This window comes from Telopea speciosissima, chromosome 5, assembly GCF_018873765.1.
Source record: "Telopea speciosissima isolate NSW1024214 ecotype Mountain lineage chromosome 5, Tspe_v1, whole genome shotgun sequence".
NCBI lineage: Eukaryota > Viridiplantae > Streptophyta > Magnoliopsida > Proteales > Proteaceae > Telopea > Telopea speciosissima.
This window is the reverse complement of record NC_057920.1, coordinates 67,197,818-67,214,362: the sequence shown is the minus strand read 5'-3', so window position 1 is coordinate 67,214,362 and position 16,545 is coordinate 67,197,818. Positions and strand designations below refer to the sequence as shown.

The 16,545-nt window shown below is 37.4% G+C and overlaps 2 protein-coding genes across 8 annotated transcripts; both read left to right on the top strand.

Annotated features, from left to right (window-relative positions):
- The first annotated feature begins 884 nt into the window (after window positions 1-884).
- LOC122661581 (mediator of RNA polymerase II transcription subunit 28) lies at window positions 885-7,226 on the top strand. Of its 7 annotated transcripts, none has more exons than XM_043857025.1 (3): window positions 885-890; window positions 6,463-6,477; window positions 6,575-7,226. In XM_043857025.1, the coding sequence occupies exon 3, from the start codon at window positions 6,607-6,609 to the stop codon at window positions 7,027-7,029; it is 423 nt and encodes a 140-aa protein (XP_043712960.1). In that variant the 5' UTR covers window positions 885-890; window positions 6,463-6,477; window positions 6,575-6,606; the 3' UTR covers window positions 7,030-7,226. The 7 variants fall into 7 exon arrangements, with proteins under 7 accessions (XP_043712960.1, XP_043712961.1, XP_043712958.1 ...); XM_043857026.1 differs by lacking the exons at window positions 885-890; window positions 6,463-6,477 and adding exons at window positions 3,888-3,919; window positions 4,856-4,922 and having other exon boundaries at window positions 6,596-7,226; XM_043857023.1 differs by lacking the exons at window positions 885-890; window positions 6,463-6,477 and adding exons at window positions 4,293-4,465; window positions 4,855-4,922 and having other exon boundaries at window positions 6,614-7,226.
- Window positions 7,227-9,981: 2,755 nt separating this feature from the next.
- On the top strand, window positions 9,982-10,587 carry LOC122661582. Its single transcript, XM_043857027.1, has one exon. The coding sequence runs from the start codon at window positions 10,045-10,047 to the stop codon at window positions 10,528-10,530; it is 486 nt and encodes a 161-aa protein (XP_043712962.1). The 5' UTR covers window positions 9,982-10,044; the 3' UTR covers window positions 10,531-10,587.
- The last annotated feature ends 5,958 nt before the right edge of the window (window positions 10,588-16,545 follow it).

The following is a 16,545-nucleotide window of genomic DNA, read 5'->3' as shown; positions in this document are numbered from 1 at the left end:
CCCAAGTCGAAGGTCCAAGGATTGCAACCAAGGCACATGGAAGCCATTGTTGATCGGTTAGCCTTGAGGGAGACAATTCAGATGGCCATGAATGGAGGCGTTCATGCCCATTAATACAACACATAAAACGAAGAAGGAATAAAAACGAAAATCCCATTAATGGAGCATATAAAAGTACGGAAAGAATTAAAACGAAAGCCCCCACCTGTAATTGGTACTAAGAATGTCATTGGTACCTTTAAACCTTTCAGGATGTAATTGGGATCTTTTTGGATTTACCCATTCCAGATTTCAGATTCATCCACCAATTAATCAGATGTAATGGAAACCAGAGAAAAAATTGCAGAAACATCGAAGAGAAGTTGAAAGAAGCAAATTCCCACAATCAATTTCCACCCTCTCTCGAAGTTTCCTCTTTTTTCAATTCTCCGACATTAACTCTCTCGTCCCCTGGATCTGAGCCAAATTATAATAATTACTTGAGTAAATTGACCTGAAGCCTATGCTTGCTCTCCTTCAAGTATTTCCTGGCGAAAGAGTCCAAGAGTAAGCCGGCACCGACACCGACGGCCAAATCAATAGTGTAGTGACCCCTAGTGCCAAGCAACCTAACTCCCTGCAACACGGTAAGCGTGTCGAACAGCCACGCCAATTCCTTCCTCTGCATCCGATGCCTCTGATTCAAGAACTCATCTTCCCCAAACCCTAAACGATTTGGGGAAGATGAGTTGCAGGTTTTTTTTTTTTTCTTTCTTTCAAATAAGGGTATTTTTGTCATTCTACCCTATCAAAGGGCAGAATGGTTCGTCAATGTTTAAAAACTGGGATCTGTCTAACGGGAGGGATTATAGTGATACTTAATTTGGAAAGCAGGGATGCATATAAAATTAGTGAAAATTCAAGGGGAAAACTGTAAGTTTGGTCATTTTCAGGGGGCATTTGAAAATAACCCAAAAAGAGAAAAACTTCGCCCCTTCCTATTCGAACAATCGAACCCTAGGGACACCAGACAGTGAGTCCAGATTCCCCTGCCCCTTCCTAGTCTCCGTCTCCGTTCACGGTGGCCGGCGAGATACCCCCTCCCCCTTCCTGTTCTGTACACTGCAGCCTTCGTAGTGGATGCAAACCGTATTCCTCACTTCTCAGTGATCCGTGTGCGACGAAGGATAAGGTGGGTGATGGTTTGGTGACATATTTCCAAGTGGTTTATTTCACTCTTTGATTACTTTCATTATTCAAGTAATCGACTCTATCTTTTGCAGTGGTGGGATCTGTATTCCTTTATTCCTCTTCTTCTTCTTCGTCTCCGGTAGCCGACGCCCGACGGTGAGTTACCCCCTGCCCCTTCCTATTCAGTTTTTCTTTTTTCTCTGTCTGCTGTAGTTCTTTTAACTCTTCTCATATTCAGTGGATGTTTTATATCATCCAGCACGAACTGTGGCTATTCATTCTTCAGCCCGGCCTTTTGTTGTTTAGTTTCTTAATATGAAATTTGAATTATTTATTGTAATAATTTATGAAAAAGCTTCATCTTGTGATTCTGGAATACATCTTCCAATATATTCCGAAATCAAGTAAAGTAAGCAAGATCATTTTTCAAGCTTCCATTCTTGCACCCAACTTGATGATGTACCTCGACCTCCTCAGCACTATAACCATGAAGATGACTGCTATTCTGTAAAATAAGAGAGGGATAAAGCAAAGCTTAGCAAGAGAAGACATGTTCTCACTTTTAAATGAATACATCCATAGTTGTCCATCCTGACAAATCTGAACACATGCACTTTGTTGAATACATCCATAGATGCATCCATTTACTGTCATTACTTGAAAACCAGAAATAGATTTGCAATTGAACATGTTACATCGATCACCAATAGGGGATATTATATTGTGTTTATTTTAGTTGTGTAGTTTCTTTTAGATAAAATCATTGTCGATATGTTATTATTTTGTCTATTAGGTGGTGAATATCTATTACATAGTGAATATATGCCCGTATTTTTGCTTATAGAGCGGCCGTATTAAACACATACCATATCATTGCCGTACACGTTTTATTATGTTGGATTATTGAAAAGTATTATTGTCGTCTGATCCGTTTAATTGCTGTACGTATCCGTACCCGTTTGATTGCTGTTCCCGAACTTACTAATTAAGGTTCATACTATAGTTAGTAAGTTTGTGTATAATATGCGTATGTGTACATATTAATCAATAAGATGTATTTTTATGTATTAATATTAATATTTATACAGTAAAAAACACAATTTTATTAGAATACGTATTATACGTCCATTATACGTTTTTGGACATAATACGTATTAAAAAACGTTGCTTTAAAAAAATCAAAATGCCAAAAAAACCTCTAAATGTCGACTCCTCTTCTTCTTCCAAACTTTTGAACCCTAAATCTCTTCCGTCAAAGGTTGCAACCAAAGAAACGTATGGACTTCGGAACCCGAAATCCCTTCCATCAATGGTTGCAGGCTTGCAGCGACTATTCCGGCGAGTCTCCACTCTCCATCTAATGTTATTGAGCTCCCTTCCTCTTCTTCGTCTCCATTTCCTGTGGATTGCACCAGCCCCCTTCCTCTCTGTAAGTATCTCTCTCACTCACTTGCCTCATTGACTATGTTTCTATGGCCTCATGGGAGTTGGGACATGGATGAGTAAATGCCAATTGGGGATGGGGATAAACCCAGAGATAAAACTTCCGATTTATCGTTTCCCTTGGGCTTCTTGTACTTCTCATTAGACTTACGTTCCTTCCCCTTCAGACCCAGGTACTTACGCGTTATTGCGTGTTTATTGTTCTCCTTTACTAGAAAAATAATAAAAGAATTAACCGTTTGAAGCTATTAATGGTCTGATAGAGGGAAGAACAAATATGATTGAGGGTGTTTATTTCTTGATAGAGGAACAACCCAGGGGGTGAAATTTGAGTTGGGTTGTTAAGCCTGTGAGTACAGCGGTACCTCTGCCTTGTAGGTGTTGAGCATGGGTTTTGGAGCTGCTAATTGTTGTCATTTACTTGTGTGGTAGTTGGTTTATGGGACAGACTGTTATTCAAAAATTCCTCTGTTATTATAAAAGCAGCTTATAAATGGAGCATGGAAGCTTATGTGGTCCAGATCACTTTGAGCTTAATCTGACATTAGAACTTCATATGATTTCAAATAGATACGTGTTTCTTGTTTTTTCACTGCTGAACTCCTATTGTTCAGATTTTGTTTGGCTGCTTTTGCTTCCATTTTCGTTTGAAGCCAAAAGCTGAAATCCTTGTTGCCATGTTGAACTCCTATAGTTGTGTTCTTGCATGTTCATTGTTACATATGAATAGCACACGAGAATGATTGATGATAGGGAGGTGTCCTGATTGATTAGGCTGTGTTATTGCGTGTTTGGGTTCTTGCATGTTTATCTTATTGTGTTTCTAATTTGTATTAGACTATTATATCCTGTTTATTTCTGTTGTGAGGTTTCCTTCCAATAAAATCATTGTCTATATGCTATTATTTTGGTTATTAGGTGATGTACATGTCTGTTGCATTGTGAATATATGCCTGTATTTTTGCTCCCGGAGCAACCGTATTAAACACGTACCGTATCATTAACGTATATGTTTTATTGCGCCGAATTTTTTAAAAGTATTATTGCCGCTTAGCCCGTTTAATTACCGTACGTATCCATACCTGCCGTTCCCAAACTTACTAACTATTGTTCGGACTGAACTTTGACACCCAAGTCCAATCTGTATACCCATTTGGGCATTTCAGAATTGAATCGGATACAAGGACCTTTTGGTCAAACAAAAATGGGTGAGAGGAACTTTAAGAAAGAACACATCCATCTTCCCCAGCTGCCTCAGTACACTAAGGTCAAGACGCTCAACATTCATCTCCAGCCAGTCTGTAACAATTAGTCCCCTAAGAAAGGTTTAAAGTTTATAGGAAGGGTGATTTTAAGAGACTTATTGTACTGTATCTGAGAGATGCATGATATGTTTTTTATTATATATAATAGATGCGGTTTCTTACATGTACTAATAGCAATTTTTTTAGGTATTGTATCGGTACCTTAAAAATAAGATATGTATCGGTTAGTATCGGCTGATACGGAAGGATACTTTAAACCATGCTAAGACTAACCTTTAACCCTAAGACTAAGTTTATATAGGGTGGGGAGTAGTAGTGTTGATCACTTTATGGGTTTTGGGTGCATTGGGCTAAATTTAAAGGTAGTGAGCACTGTTGGGGAGATGATGATGTTTTCTGGAATATTTTTGGTGGAGGCTCTGTGCTTTGCTTAGGAGAGAGTTTTCATGGTCTATTTGAAGCATTTCTGCACCATAGATTTGTAAATCTTTGATTTGCGGTTGTGTACAACTCTTGGAAACTGATCAGCTTGAAGTGGTGTTAAGGTGTTACTGATTTGGGGATGGGTTTGCTTGCTACCAAATGCAAGTGGCCTGCAGTCTGGATCTCTCTTACATTCCAGTTATTCCTCTTCTTCAGATTTTCTTCTCTTTAATTTTTATTGTGGGAATAAAATATGAAATCCCTGCCTTTTCAGATTCTTTGATGTGCCATTTATGGATTAGATTTGAGTTTACCTCCATTCGGACTGATATGATAGTATCTATTTGTTTATTGAATGGAGTCCCTTTCTTCCTCTATGCGAGTTTAAGGTTCCAACTTGGTTGATGTTTTCTTTTACATATGGTAAAATATGGTGAAAATTACAGTTTTTGCTTTTGTTAACTTTGAATTCCTGAGGTTCAAAGAGTTTCTTCACTTTTTCACTTTTTCCTCTTTCAAGTTAATCTGACCTTGGTTTTTTGGATTCCATTGCAGATCTTGCTGTGAGGAATCAACAATTTCTAGGACAGATTTTTCTATTTTTTCTCCTCCGTTTAGCAGGTTACCTCAATTTACCACAATTTCTAGTACAGATTTTTCTATTTGGTTGCTGTTAGGCTTTCTTAAACTACACTGTTATCACTATACTAAAAATATGGATGTCATTTCAACCAATATCCTAGTTCCAGATTTTTTCATACAGAACCTTAAATTTCTACCACAGTATTGCTCTAATGCTATTGCTCTAGTACTTTATACTATTAGACTTAAGTAGAAAGTCCCAAACTAAAGATAATCCAGACTCCTACGCTTGGCAAGACTCCTCTTGATGTAGCTAAAAACAGAGTTAAAAGGAATGAAAGAGTGGCCTTCATATGGAAAACTGGTTTACAAACAAAAGGATACCTGCAGCTGCGCATATATGTGACCTCTAGATATTTGAAATCAAAGAGGATTGATCCTGTTTGCCTTGAGTTTAATAAGAAATAGTTCGACTTTGTGGAAGGAATTCCAAGTTACAGACTGAAAATAATATACGTACGTAGTTATGAGCATTTAAGTCAAAACCACCTTTGTATTGGAGAATACCCCTGTATTGTAGAAAGCTCCTCAATAGTAAGCCTGTTGATGTGTAATTAGGATTTTTCCAACATGGCTCTTGATGGTATTGCATTTGGTAATAAAAAGAGTCAAATAGTGTGGGCTCATTGAGGATGGTAATTGTTGATTATGTACTATTCCCCTTGTTCATGATTACATGTGCATCCGTGAATTACATATCTCTATCTAATCTTAGTAACCCTGAAGCTGTGATGCTTCAATATAAAAAAAGGATCATGATTTGGAAAGATCAGCTCTCCTCTCTCATCCCTCATCCCTACTGTACAGTTTTTCTTGTGGGGAGGGGCACGGGGATGTTGTATGTCTCATGATCTTGTACATGGACAATAGTTGTTTTGCTGGTTTAGTGTTGTTGCTATTACTTTGCATATTTCATTCATTCAATAGTTATCATTGGCTTGCACGCTTTTTGATTACCCATGTTAAATAACAGTTTTTTACCCTCATTGAAAGAAGAAATGTGTTGTTCTAAAACGGCAAAAAAAGAGTTGCTAAAAAAAAGGGCCAAAAAAATAAGGTTACAGCTTCTTTGTCAGGTAAAAAAGGGTTTTAAAAATAATTTGAAAGTGTCTTTTATAATAAAACAGCAAAGAAGTGAAATGGCACTATTTTACCCTCATTGAAAGAAGAATTATGTTATAATAAGACAGCAAAAAAGTAAGGTAACAATTTCTCTTTCACCTTCTTTGGTTTCAACAAGATTTTCCTATATATATGTGTCTGTGTTTCTCTTTAGTTTTAGTGTATATACATATCTATACCACCAAAAGAAAAGTGGGAGTTTGGATGTTGTATTGTAAATGTAAGATTTCAAGTTTGCCCCTAAATTCTCTTCCACAATGTATGTGCCTAAGCTTCTGCAGTTACCTTTGGCTCTTTTGTGTATTTTACATCCCTATTTATATATATATTTTTCTTTTTTTAGTGGCAAATCAAGGGTTAGAAAAATGAAAAAGTGGCACCAGCTTCATATTGATAGACTTGGATGCTAGTCTGTATAATGAACGACTACAAGAAGAGAATACCAGCAGCTAAATAAATTAGGGTCTACTATAGTTCAGGCTGATTCACAGAATCACACTACTGTTGTTTGAATACAATTGACTGGGTAGTAAACAAGAAAATGGCAGAGAGACAGCCACTCGACCAACAGCATCAATTGGAGCAGCAGATACAGTCACACACGCCGAAGGAAGACATTCTTGCCTGTATAACGGCATTGGAAGCTGCACTCCTTCCATGTTTGCCTGCAAGAGAACTGCAAGCAATAGACCGTTCCCCCCACCCTTCTCATCAGATCGATGTAGAGAAGCATGCTAGAGATTTTATGGAAGCTGCCAAAAAGCTTCAATTATATTTTATTGGTCTACAACATGAAGATCAACCAACCAAGGAAGAAATGCTCCGTAAGGAGATCACTCTGATGGAAGAAGAGTTGAAGACCAAGACTGAACTGATCAAGAAGCATGAAAGATTAATCCAAGGTTGGAGGAAGGAGTTGAAAGACCAGTTGGACAAACATATAACTGAGTTGGAGAGGGTGTAATTGCCAACTGCATTTTGGATGTGTTCTTGTTTTGCTTTTAAGATGTTTATTTCCTTGCCAACCTCATAGACAGAATTTATTCTGTAACCATTATGCGAGGGATCAGGTAGTAAGTCAGATTCTGTCTGCTTGGTTAAGTGCATACTTAATTACTAGGGATGATTAAGATAATTTTCTTATCCATTCTGTTTTCTCATCCAATTTTTCTGTATCCGATTCAATTATACGAAAATATGGCTTTCTAGGTCCTAATACAGATTAGTTCCCTTGTCCTTTTCTTGTCAAGAAAGGAGATCTTGTTCGACTCAGGTTAACTTCTTAATAAAAAAGAAAAAAGAAAGGAAGAAGGTTTGAAATGAACTGAAAGTTGAAGCATTAGGACTAGTTGGTTCACAGGAGTTGAAGGGGTTGGGTGAATTTTTATCCTAAGCAGTTACTGCACGGTGCAGTACTGCATTGTCCAGCGGCTGCAGAGGCCATGTGCACTATGTGGGGCCTGTTATGTCACATGACCTCTATTGCGCTGCACGATGCAGTACTACACCGTGCAGTTACAGGAGAGTACAACGATTTGTGTCTGGGTGCAGTTTCCGTTGCGGCACAGAGAACATTAGCCCAAAACAAAATGTCATTTCATAAGAGGGAGGAGAGAGAGACAGAGAGAGCGCTAGCATTTGCTATGCAACACATTTTTCTTTCTCCGAGAAGTTATATACGATTAGATTGGACTCTTCTATTTGATTTGCTAATATGCATTTTTTTTGATAAAAAAATTGCTAATATGCACCGGGATGGCAATGGGGCAGGTCAATCCAAAACCGACCTTGCCCCACTCCTAGTGGTTTGGGTCTTTAATATTAATGGATTAGGTTGGGGTGGATTTGGTATGCCAAAAATCCAGATGTGATAAGTCTAGTTCCACCACGAATTTTTTTCCTGTCTTGTTCTCTACCATTCCACTCATAAGGAAACGGAAATGACGTTTTAACCTCCTTCGGATAGTGTGTTTGAATAGGGGGTTTCAATTGTCATACGTTCCACCACACGTATGACACATATCTCACATTCTCACCCACTACCAGTTGAAGTACAAAAGGGGCATTTTCAGAATCTAAAAATGGTGAGGGATGACCCATATTGAGCTTGAGTGCTTGACCCATTATAATCTATTTAAGTTATGTTTGGAAGGTGAAAAAATAAAAGAAAATTAAAATAGAACAAAAATCATCCTGACATTAATGATGAGTTAATCTCTTCTTCTTTTTTTAATTTCAAATTTTAGAACTCCTTACAACAATTTCATTAAAAAATAATTGAAAATCGAATTTACAGAGAAATTTTGGCAACACAAATTAGTTATAGGACCCAATTGCACCGGCCAATAATGGAAAGAACATCCCAAAGTGACTTTAATTTAAATGCACCATTCAAAGAAAGACACTGAAAGGTTTCAAACTGCCTAGTCCTTGTCCATTCTTATAACCACAATATAGATGTAAAGATTGATTTTAACAGATTCTGATCCGGTTCGACCGGCCAGCCTATCGGATTTTTTAATTATGACTGTAACCTGTGCAGCTTATCCTGTAAAGACAAAAGTACAAGAGTTGTGTTTTAACGATCTGTACTCCTTGAAGTAGTTGAAGATTATTAAATCAAGGACATATCAACTAATCTAAGGCAAAAACAAAAAAATAAAGTAAGCTCCACTTCTGTAACATGTATGCCAAATGTAGAGATAGAATAATTCTCCACCATGAACACCAACTGTTTGTTTATATTCCCAAATGTCCCTATAAAGATGAACCCACTTGCAAAAATTAAGTGAACCTGAGTGAGTACAAGTGTCCTCCCATGGTCCCCTTAAACGGAAAAGTCTTCTATCAAAGCTTTCCTTTTCTGTTTCAGAAGATGGGTTTCCATTGGGTCCCAAATCTCTAATGACGCTTGACTCATTTGACTTCAATTCCACATTCTTGATTAAAGTTTGGATGCACCATCCTGGTCTCCCTCTATTTTGTAAGAAAAATAAACGGGGAGAAAGTTCTCTCTCAGCCGTCAGGTCAAGGTGCACTCGTTACTGTCTTATGTATGATATTGTTTTATCGCATCTTATTAGTGTTTTCTTTTATACCCCTTATTTGCTCAAAGAATCTTCTCCCAAATAAGAATTTAAATCAAGAATGTAATACTCAGAATTTGTGTATGGGTCGGTTCCAACTAATTCTTGGAATCGGCTAGATTTTACCCTAACCCTAGTTTTGGGGTGTGGTCGACCAGAATTGGTATTGACTATCCAATTATTGAATCGGTAGACCGAATAAGCCTGTATCAGTCTGAATCTGATGATTTTATCCTTAAATTTCAATAAAATTTAATTTTATTTATATTTTTACCCTTGATTAGTACATCTGAATCGATAACATATCAATCAGGAATCGATATCAGTCTCCACTGATACCGATTTGAATCGACCAATACGACCGATCTGGTACCGATCCTCAAACCATGGATGGGACCCATTTGATCAACCATCACAACATATCTATCGAATGGTCAGAATTGATTGATGTATACATGGTTGACTGTAGATGAGCCGTGAAGAAAGGGGAATACATGGCCAAAATTTCTTGCATGTAATGAAGGAAGGAGTGGAGGAAATTAAAATCTCCATTAAGAGGTGCATAGCTAGCTATCACCATTCACCAACCATTTAAATATGGTTCCTACTTTTTCTGAACTTATGGGGGTTGTGTGTCCTTTTCAGATATCACCACAAGAATATGGCTTCAAGACTTAAACAAAGAACAAGTCTCCCTCTCTAGACTCTAATCATCCGATCAATCCGGCGGTAGATGAGATGTCTTCAACTATATAACAAAATTAAAATTTGATTAATGGGACCCATTAATCAAGTTGCTTAGCTTACCCTTACCTAAAGTCCAGTAGTTGAACTAAACTTTCCTACCCTTTTCTTTCCCCTTCTCTTCAGGTAAAGAGATGATCCAGTAAGCCATGGTTTCTGATGATTTCAGCTTCCCAACGATCACTGATCCCATCCCTTGCTTCGTGGGTTCGCCGCCTTTATGGAATGTTTCTTATGAAGTGTTCTCTGGTTCTTCTTATGGGAACAGAGGAGATAGATCAGATGAAGAGCTCCAAAGAAGAAAGAGCTTTCCAATGGCGGAAAGAGACATGAAATTAGAAGATGAAGAGAGGATGGACATGTTATGGGAGAACTTCAATGATGAATTGTTACCTTCTTTGGATAAGAACAAAGAGGAGAGGAGGTTTCAAAAAGGCGGTAAATTGGATTCGGGTTTGGCTGGAGATAAAGCAGAATTGTATTGTGTGAAGACCTGGAAGATGTCTAAACCAAGCAACAGTACTACTGCTATGTTATCTCCTAAGAAACCAAGTTTGTTGACATTGATGAAGGTCATGAAGAAGTTGTTCTTGCTTCACAACTCTCACTGTCATCAAAAGAAGAGCATTTCTTGACTATTTCCATCTGGGTTTCATGTTAGATTCTTTCTGAGCTTCTATTTATTCAATTTGATGGCATGACTATGAACATATAAGGTATATGGTATGATAGAGAAAATATGAAAAGCTAGCTAGATTGATTAATTGTTATTGATGATGATTATAGTACTGTTTATACTGTATCAAGAAAAGGAAGGATTGATTATAACTTATAGAAGAACCACCACACAAGGATTAAATTCTGTTTGTTTTTTGTTGTTTGCATTTCATTTACATCTATTTCATCTCCTTATGTTAATTAGATTTGAATTTATGATGATGAAGAAAAATTATTTAAGAATGCAATTTGAAACGTTTAGGAGGGAAGGGGGATTAAATTAATTAAGTGTTTTTGGCCCCTATATGAAGTGAAATGATGAAGTAGGATATCTTTTAACTAAAATTTAAAATAGTTAGTTCCCTTAAAGTATTCTAACACTAGTGGTGTGGAGCATTAGATTTTTTTTTTTATTTTAATTTTTCTATTTGAAAGTGGGATTTTATTGGAAAAGGGGGTTAAGGAACATTAATGTCTGCGGGTTTTATGGTAGGGTATATTTTGTGGGTAATGTTATTCCCAATGAGACCTTTTGAGTACCCAAGAAAATTCCTTAGTTTTGGAAGTTTTGATAATGAGAGAATGTTCTCAGTGCCACGGGCTCAGGTTGCACCCAAACATATCGGGGTGTGCCCAATGATCACCCTACCCCTTGAGAGGTAGGCCCATGTGTCTGGGCGCAGCCTGCGCTACGGCACAGAGAACATGAACCCTACAAAAATCTTACAATTTTTTTTTTAAATGAAAAGGTTTAAATTTATTTAAACAAAAGTAAAGAGAAAAAAAGGTGATACTCTTTACTATGAGCCCGGATCACCTACACGTGCATGTACGTTTTACGTACATTTAGCTGATGACATGTGTCTCATTTGTTGCCATTAAGAGTGTATGGAGGGATATTTATGGAAGCAAAAAAGACACATGTCTCGCCTAATCGTCACCTAATCAATACAAATCATACACATACGGGTAGGTGATCTATCTAAACTCTTTTACTACTTCGTATTTGGAGACCCTTAACTACCCTTCATTCAAATGAGGAAATATTTCAGAGTTTAAAACTCAGAATTGAACTCAAGATCCCCTCAAATCCTGAGTTGACTCACTGATTCAGCCCCATTTTGACTAAGTTTTGAAGGACCTTGGCTAGAACTGGTTAGTATATAACAGTTTGATATCCACCAATACAAACTGTTTTTTTTTGGGATGAGTAAGTAATCCCAACTTGTCCCAAATTGAAATGGCCAAACTGGTGAGCTGATCCCCAATTTGAAACCATGGTATGAAGGAAACCCATTTAAAGCCTTAGAGTTACTAAAGGTTTGGTATAATCCTATGCACAATAAGGGGTGATCCAGTAGCATTCCTCTTGTTTATACGACAAAAGTTTGAGTAGTCCTAAAGAGACTATTTGTAGAAACACGTGATCTAAAATGTTGCAGAAAAGAAAGAATGAATCACAAATAAACAATTATACAATGCATGCAGGGATTTATATGGTTCAGCAAGATTTGCATATGTTCATGGTGAAATGAGATTTGCTTCCTCCTCACATCTCTTTTGGATCAATTACAGAGAAAGAACCTTGCTAGCTATAAATTTATAGTTAAAACTCATACAAATAATTTACCAAAATACCCATATAGCCCTAAAAATATTTCTCTTATCGGCTTTTCAAAATCACCCCACTTATGTGAGCAACGGAATACAAGACATCGAACCCTAACAATCTCCACCTTGGATTGAATTCTATCGAATCTCCTGTGAAGATAACCAATAAATGCCTTCATCCCCGTATCTCCATAAAGGAACAAACCCGTACCCATCAGTATGTCCCTCACTTTCAACAACAAGTAATATCGATCAAGTTCAAACATGACTTGAACTTCTTTGTAGCGATTGGATTGGTGAGAATATCTACAAGATTGTTGTCTATGTGAATTTTCCTTTAGTGAATATTGCCTTCTGACGCGGTCCTAAAAGTCGGTTAACCTTTTAGGTGCTGGCGTGTGGTTTGTGTATTTACCTTCATCAAAAAAAAATATTGCCTTCTGACACAAGCTTTTTGATCTTGTGAAACCTTACATCAATAATCCTTCACTTTGATAGAGAATGGAGGTGGATCTTGAATACTGTTAATGGTAAAACTACATGTGACACTCTTGGTAGCTTGGTGTTGCAGCCCAGAATAATGAAACCCAAGTCCGTACATTAAGGAGGTTAACTTGTATCTAGGCCCAAGCCCATTTGAACCACTTAAACCAATGCCAAAAGGGAATCAAGCATCAAGTGGCTAGGCCACTTGGGATGGGCTTGGTTGTTGTGATTTCAATGAAGCAACTTGTGGGAAATGAAGATGGGGTAAAATGGATTTGTGTTTAGAGTTTAAAAGATTCTCGATGGAAATTTTAATAATAATAAATGGTAAAGAAAGTGAGAGAGATAGGAATGAAATTGACTTCAAAGTTTCAACACTTCAAAGTTGAATATTTGAGAAGATGAATTCAACTCTTCGAGGTTGAGAAGGGTACAACTTTTCAAGGTTGAATGAAAACCCAACTCTTTAAGGAAGGAGAAGCTCAATTTGGTTTTTATGGAAGAATTCTTCAAGGTTTATAAATAAGAAGTAATGGAGCAACTTTGGGATTTTTTTTTTTAATTTTAACATGCATTCTACAACACAAAATTCGTCCCCTGTATATAGGACTCTAATCTTTGACCTAAGAGACTACAATCACCTTTCTACAAGAGATTCCACTAGCATAGTGATTCCCAAATTTTGGTTCTCAAGTTGTGATATGGACCAATTTCAAATAATATAGAAAATAAACTAAATAAGAAAACTTGGAATAGATACTTGTTGAGGTCTCCCATGTCTTGATGCAAACATCCATATGTTGAAGCAATTTTCATATTGTAGTTGAACTTTCCAAGACTTTCTTTGTGGAGAATCAAGACAATGTTTGTAGAAGATCAAGATAGTGCTCATAGAATGAATTGTAATATAGGGAAGACCAAAAACCATTGGCTAAAATCTCTCCAATAGTGAAATCGAAATTTCAAGTGGGGTTAGGCTGTTGGGTGAAAAGTGGCCTAGCCACTTGGTGTTTGGTTCCTTTTTGGCCTTGGTTCAAGTGGATTAAATGGGCTTAGACCCAAATACGGTCTAACTTCCTTAAGGGTTGCACTTGGACTTGTGTTTCATTTTTTTGGTCTCCATTACTTGGCTTTTAGTGCAATGATTTATCATATTTGGTGGAAAAGAAACAAGATAAGGTAGACTTCCTCTTTGTGCACTATTGAGCAGATCTAGGATACTATTTCCTTTGGGGCCAGAAACAAAATTCTCCACAAATGTGTTGCTTTGTCCTGATACTCGTAGAAATAGGCATCTTAGCTCTTTGTGGGACCTTCCTCCAATTCCCCCTAGTAATGTTGTATCATTAGTTATTTTGATGGTTGTTTCTATCCCTCCCCTATTTTGGTGTATCCCCTTATTTTTTCGGATGTTTCCCCCCGCTCCTGGCCCTTTACTATCCATCTCTTCTTGGGACTATATTGTTTGGATAGGGTCCTTGCCCTTGGTTAGCCTTCTTGGCTCTTGAATTGTATTTCTTTTTCTTTTTTTTGAATATATTTTTTATTCACCAAAAAATTGTACTTGTTTTTGTCATGTGGTAATGTTAGATAGAACTAAAACTGTTTTTGGCTAATGCACCACAAGGTCCTTGGATCGCATGTCAAGGTTCAACCTAACATAGTTGGACTCATGGCAAAACAAACAAAAAACTTCAAGGTGTATGAGAGTGCTAAGGATTGCATGGACATAAATGGAAAGATAAATGATTGAATTCAATGCTGAAATTTGGCATTTGTCCTATTAAAAATAGTGGTAATTGTCACATTAGTCTTTGATGTGCACAAATAAATGCCCGTCTATAGATACCATTTGGATGTGCTCATCTAGTAAAACTTAACCCTTGATTTTATTATACTCTTCACCTTTTTAATGGACCAAATGAAATTCTTATATTAGATTATATAAATGTTGAGCTTTTAGTCAAAATAAACCACTACTTTTTACGTAGGCTATGTTTGGTTGCAAGTGAAATGAAACAATTTTAGACAATTGAAAATGAGAAAAAGGTGGGCACGGAACCACGATATACATACCCCATCATAGACTCTCTCTTCTCTCTCCTCGTTTAATTATGTAAACCAACATGGAATCCAAATCCACTAAAACTTTTCTTGTACTAAGAAGTGTACAATACCAATATAAAGGGACACCATCTCAAACCCTCTCCCATTGAAAATATAAGAAAAAATATGCAATAGAATTGAATTAGGACAATATTATTTGGAGTCATAAAAATTTTGAATGCATTCAAGAAAAAAAAATTACCTAGTTAGCGAATGACATGGCAAATATCCGGACATTGCAACTGCATTCCACATCATGGTTTCAAATCAGCCATATCGGTGAAATGGTTCGGGGTAAAAGAGAAAAGTTTTTTAGTCCACCAAACACGCAAGGGAATCCATGGTCTAGAGCGCCAGACCATGAAAACAGAATAAAACCTGCGCCCCTATTTGACAAACGTTGAAACTAACCATAATTTTTGTGTTTCTCTCCCTAAAATGCCCTAAAAGTGAATGGAGGGCCAAGTAGTTAACAAATATAGGGAAAAAGAAAGCTGCTTGATCATGCCCGTACGCCTAGACACATGAGTGTTGAAATGACCACCCTACCCCTCATATTGGATTCTTGGGTGCGTGCTCCATTGGTCCCAGTGCTGGCATAGGGGTCACGTGACCAAGTAGCATTCTCTCCCATAATTAATAATAATAAATATAGGGAAATAGAAGGTTGCTTGGTCATCGTGCCCCCTACACCCAGACACGTGAGTGTCAAAATGACCACCCTGCCCCTCTATTGGATTCTTGGTGTGTGTTCCATTGGTCCCCCGTGCTAGCGTAGGGGTCATGCGACCAAATAGCGTTCTCTCTCCCATATATATATTATATGCAAATGTATACGCATGATTCAAAAATATGTTCAGAAAACACGTGTTTTTTAACTGAAACGCATACTAGACATCTATAATACATATTGTACGTTTTAAACAACATTTGTTTAAATAAAATAAGGAGAAAAGTTTCCTGTGGAGGATTGTACCACCAAAGCCAAACATAGTTAGGGTGGGGGGGATGACTGCCCCACTCCCAATAAAAGGCGGAAATCCAGCCCCCATAATGCTTATGTGTGTCCATGCCCTCAAAGGCCACATTCTTCCACAGAGAACTCTTGCCCTTAAAATAAATAAGGGAGAGGTTGCGCATGCCGCCAGCTTTCAGTAAGCTAGCGATATACACCAATCATAGGATTGGACATAGGAGGGTAAGGGGTCTTTTTTTTCAAAGGGGATGAAAGAGGATGACACATGTCGACACCCTAGCAGCATGCCCAATCTTTTCCTAAAAAATAAATAATAAAAAATATCAAAACTCAAAAGACCCAAAATCCCCAAGTCCTTTGCCCTTCCTATATAAAAAATCAAAAGCAATATTCTCTCTGGTTTTGGAACCCAAGCCACCTACCGCTTCTTTTCTGTCTCCGTTCCCAATTGATAATAGCGGTGACCAACAAGTCTCCATCTAAGGGTATTGAGCAAGGTTTTAAAAATTGGGAATCAGATCGGTGAATTGACTGATTTGTAGTGAAATCGACTGACATCAATCTCGATTTCCACTGATACCAATCGTTATTGATTGAATCGGAATTAGATTGGCCAATTTTTCGTATTCCAACTTGAATTGGCCTGATTCCTGAGCCAATTCAATTTACACCACAAAAACAGTTTAGTCTTGACTAAATCGGACGGATTCATATCCGATGCACATCGGAATCGACTCTGACCGATTTGATTGTT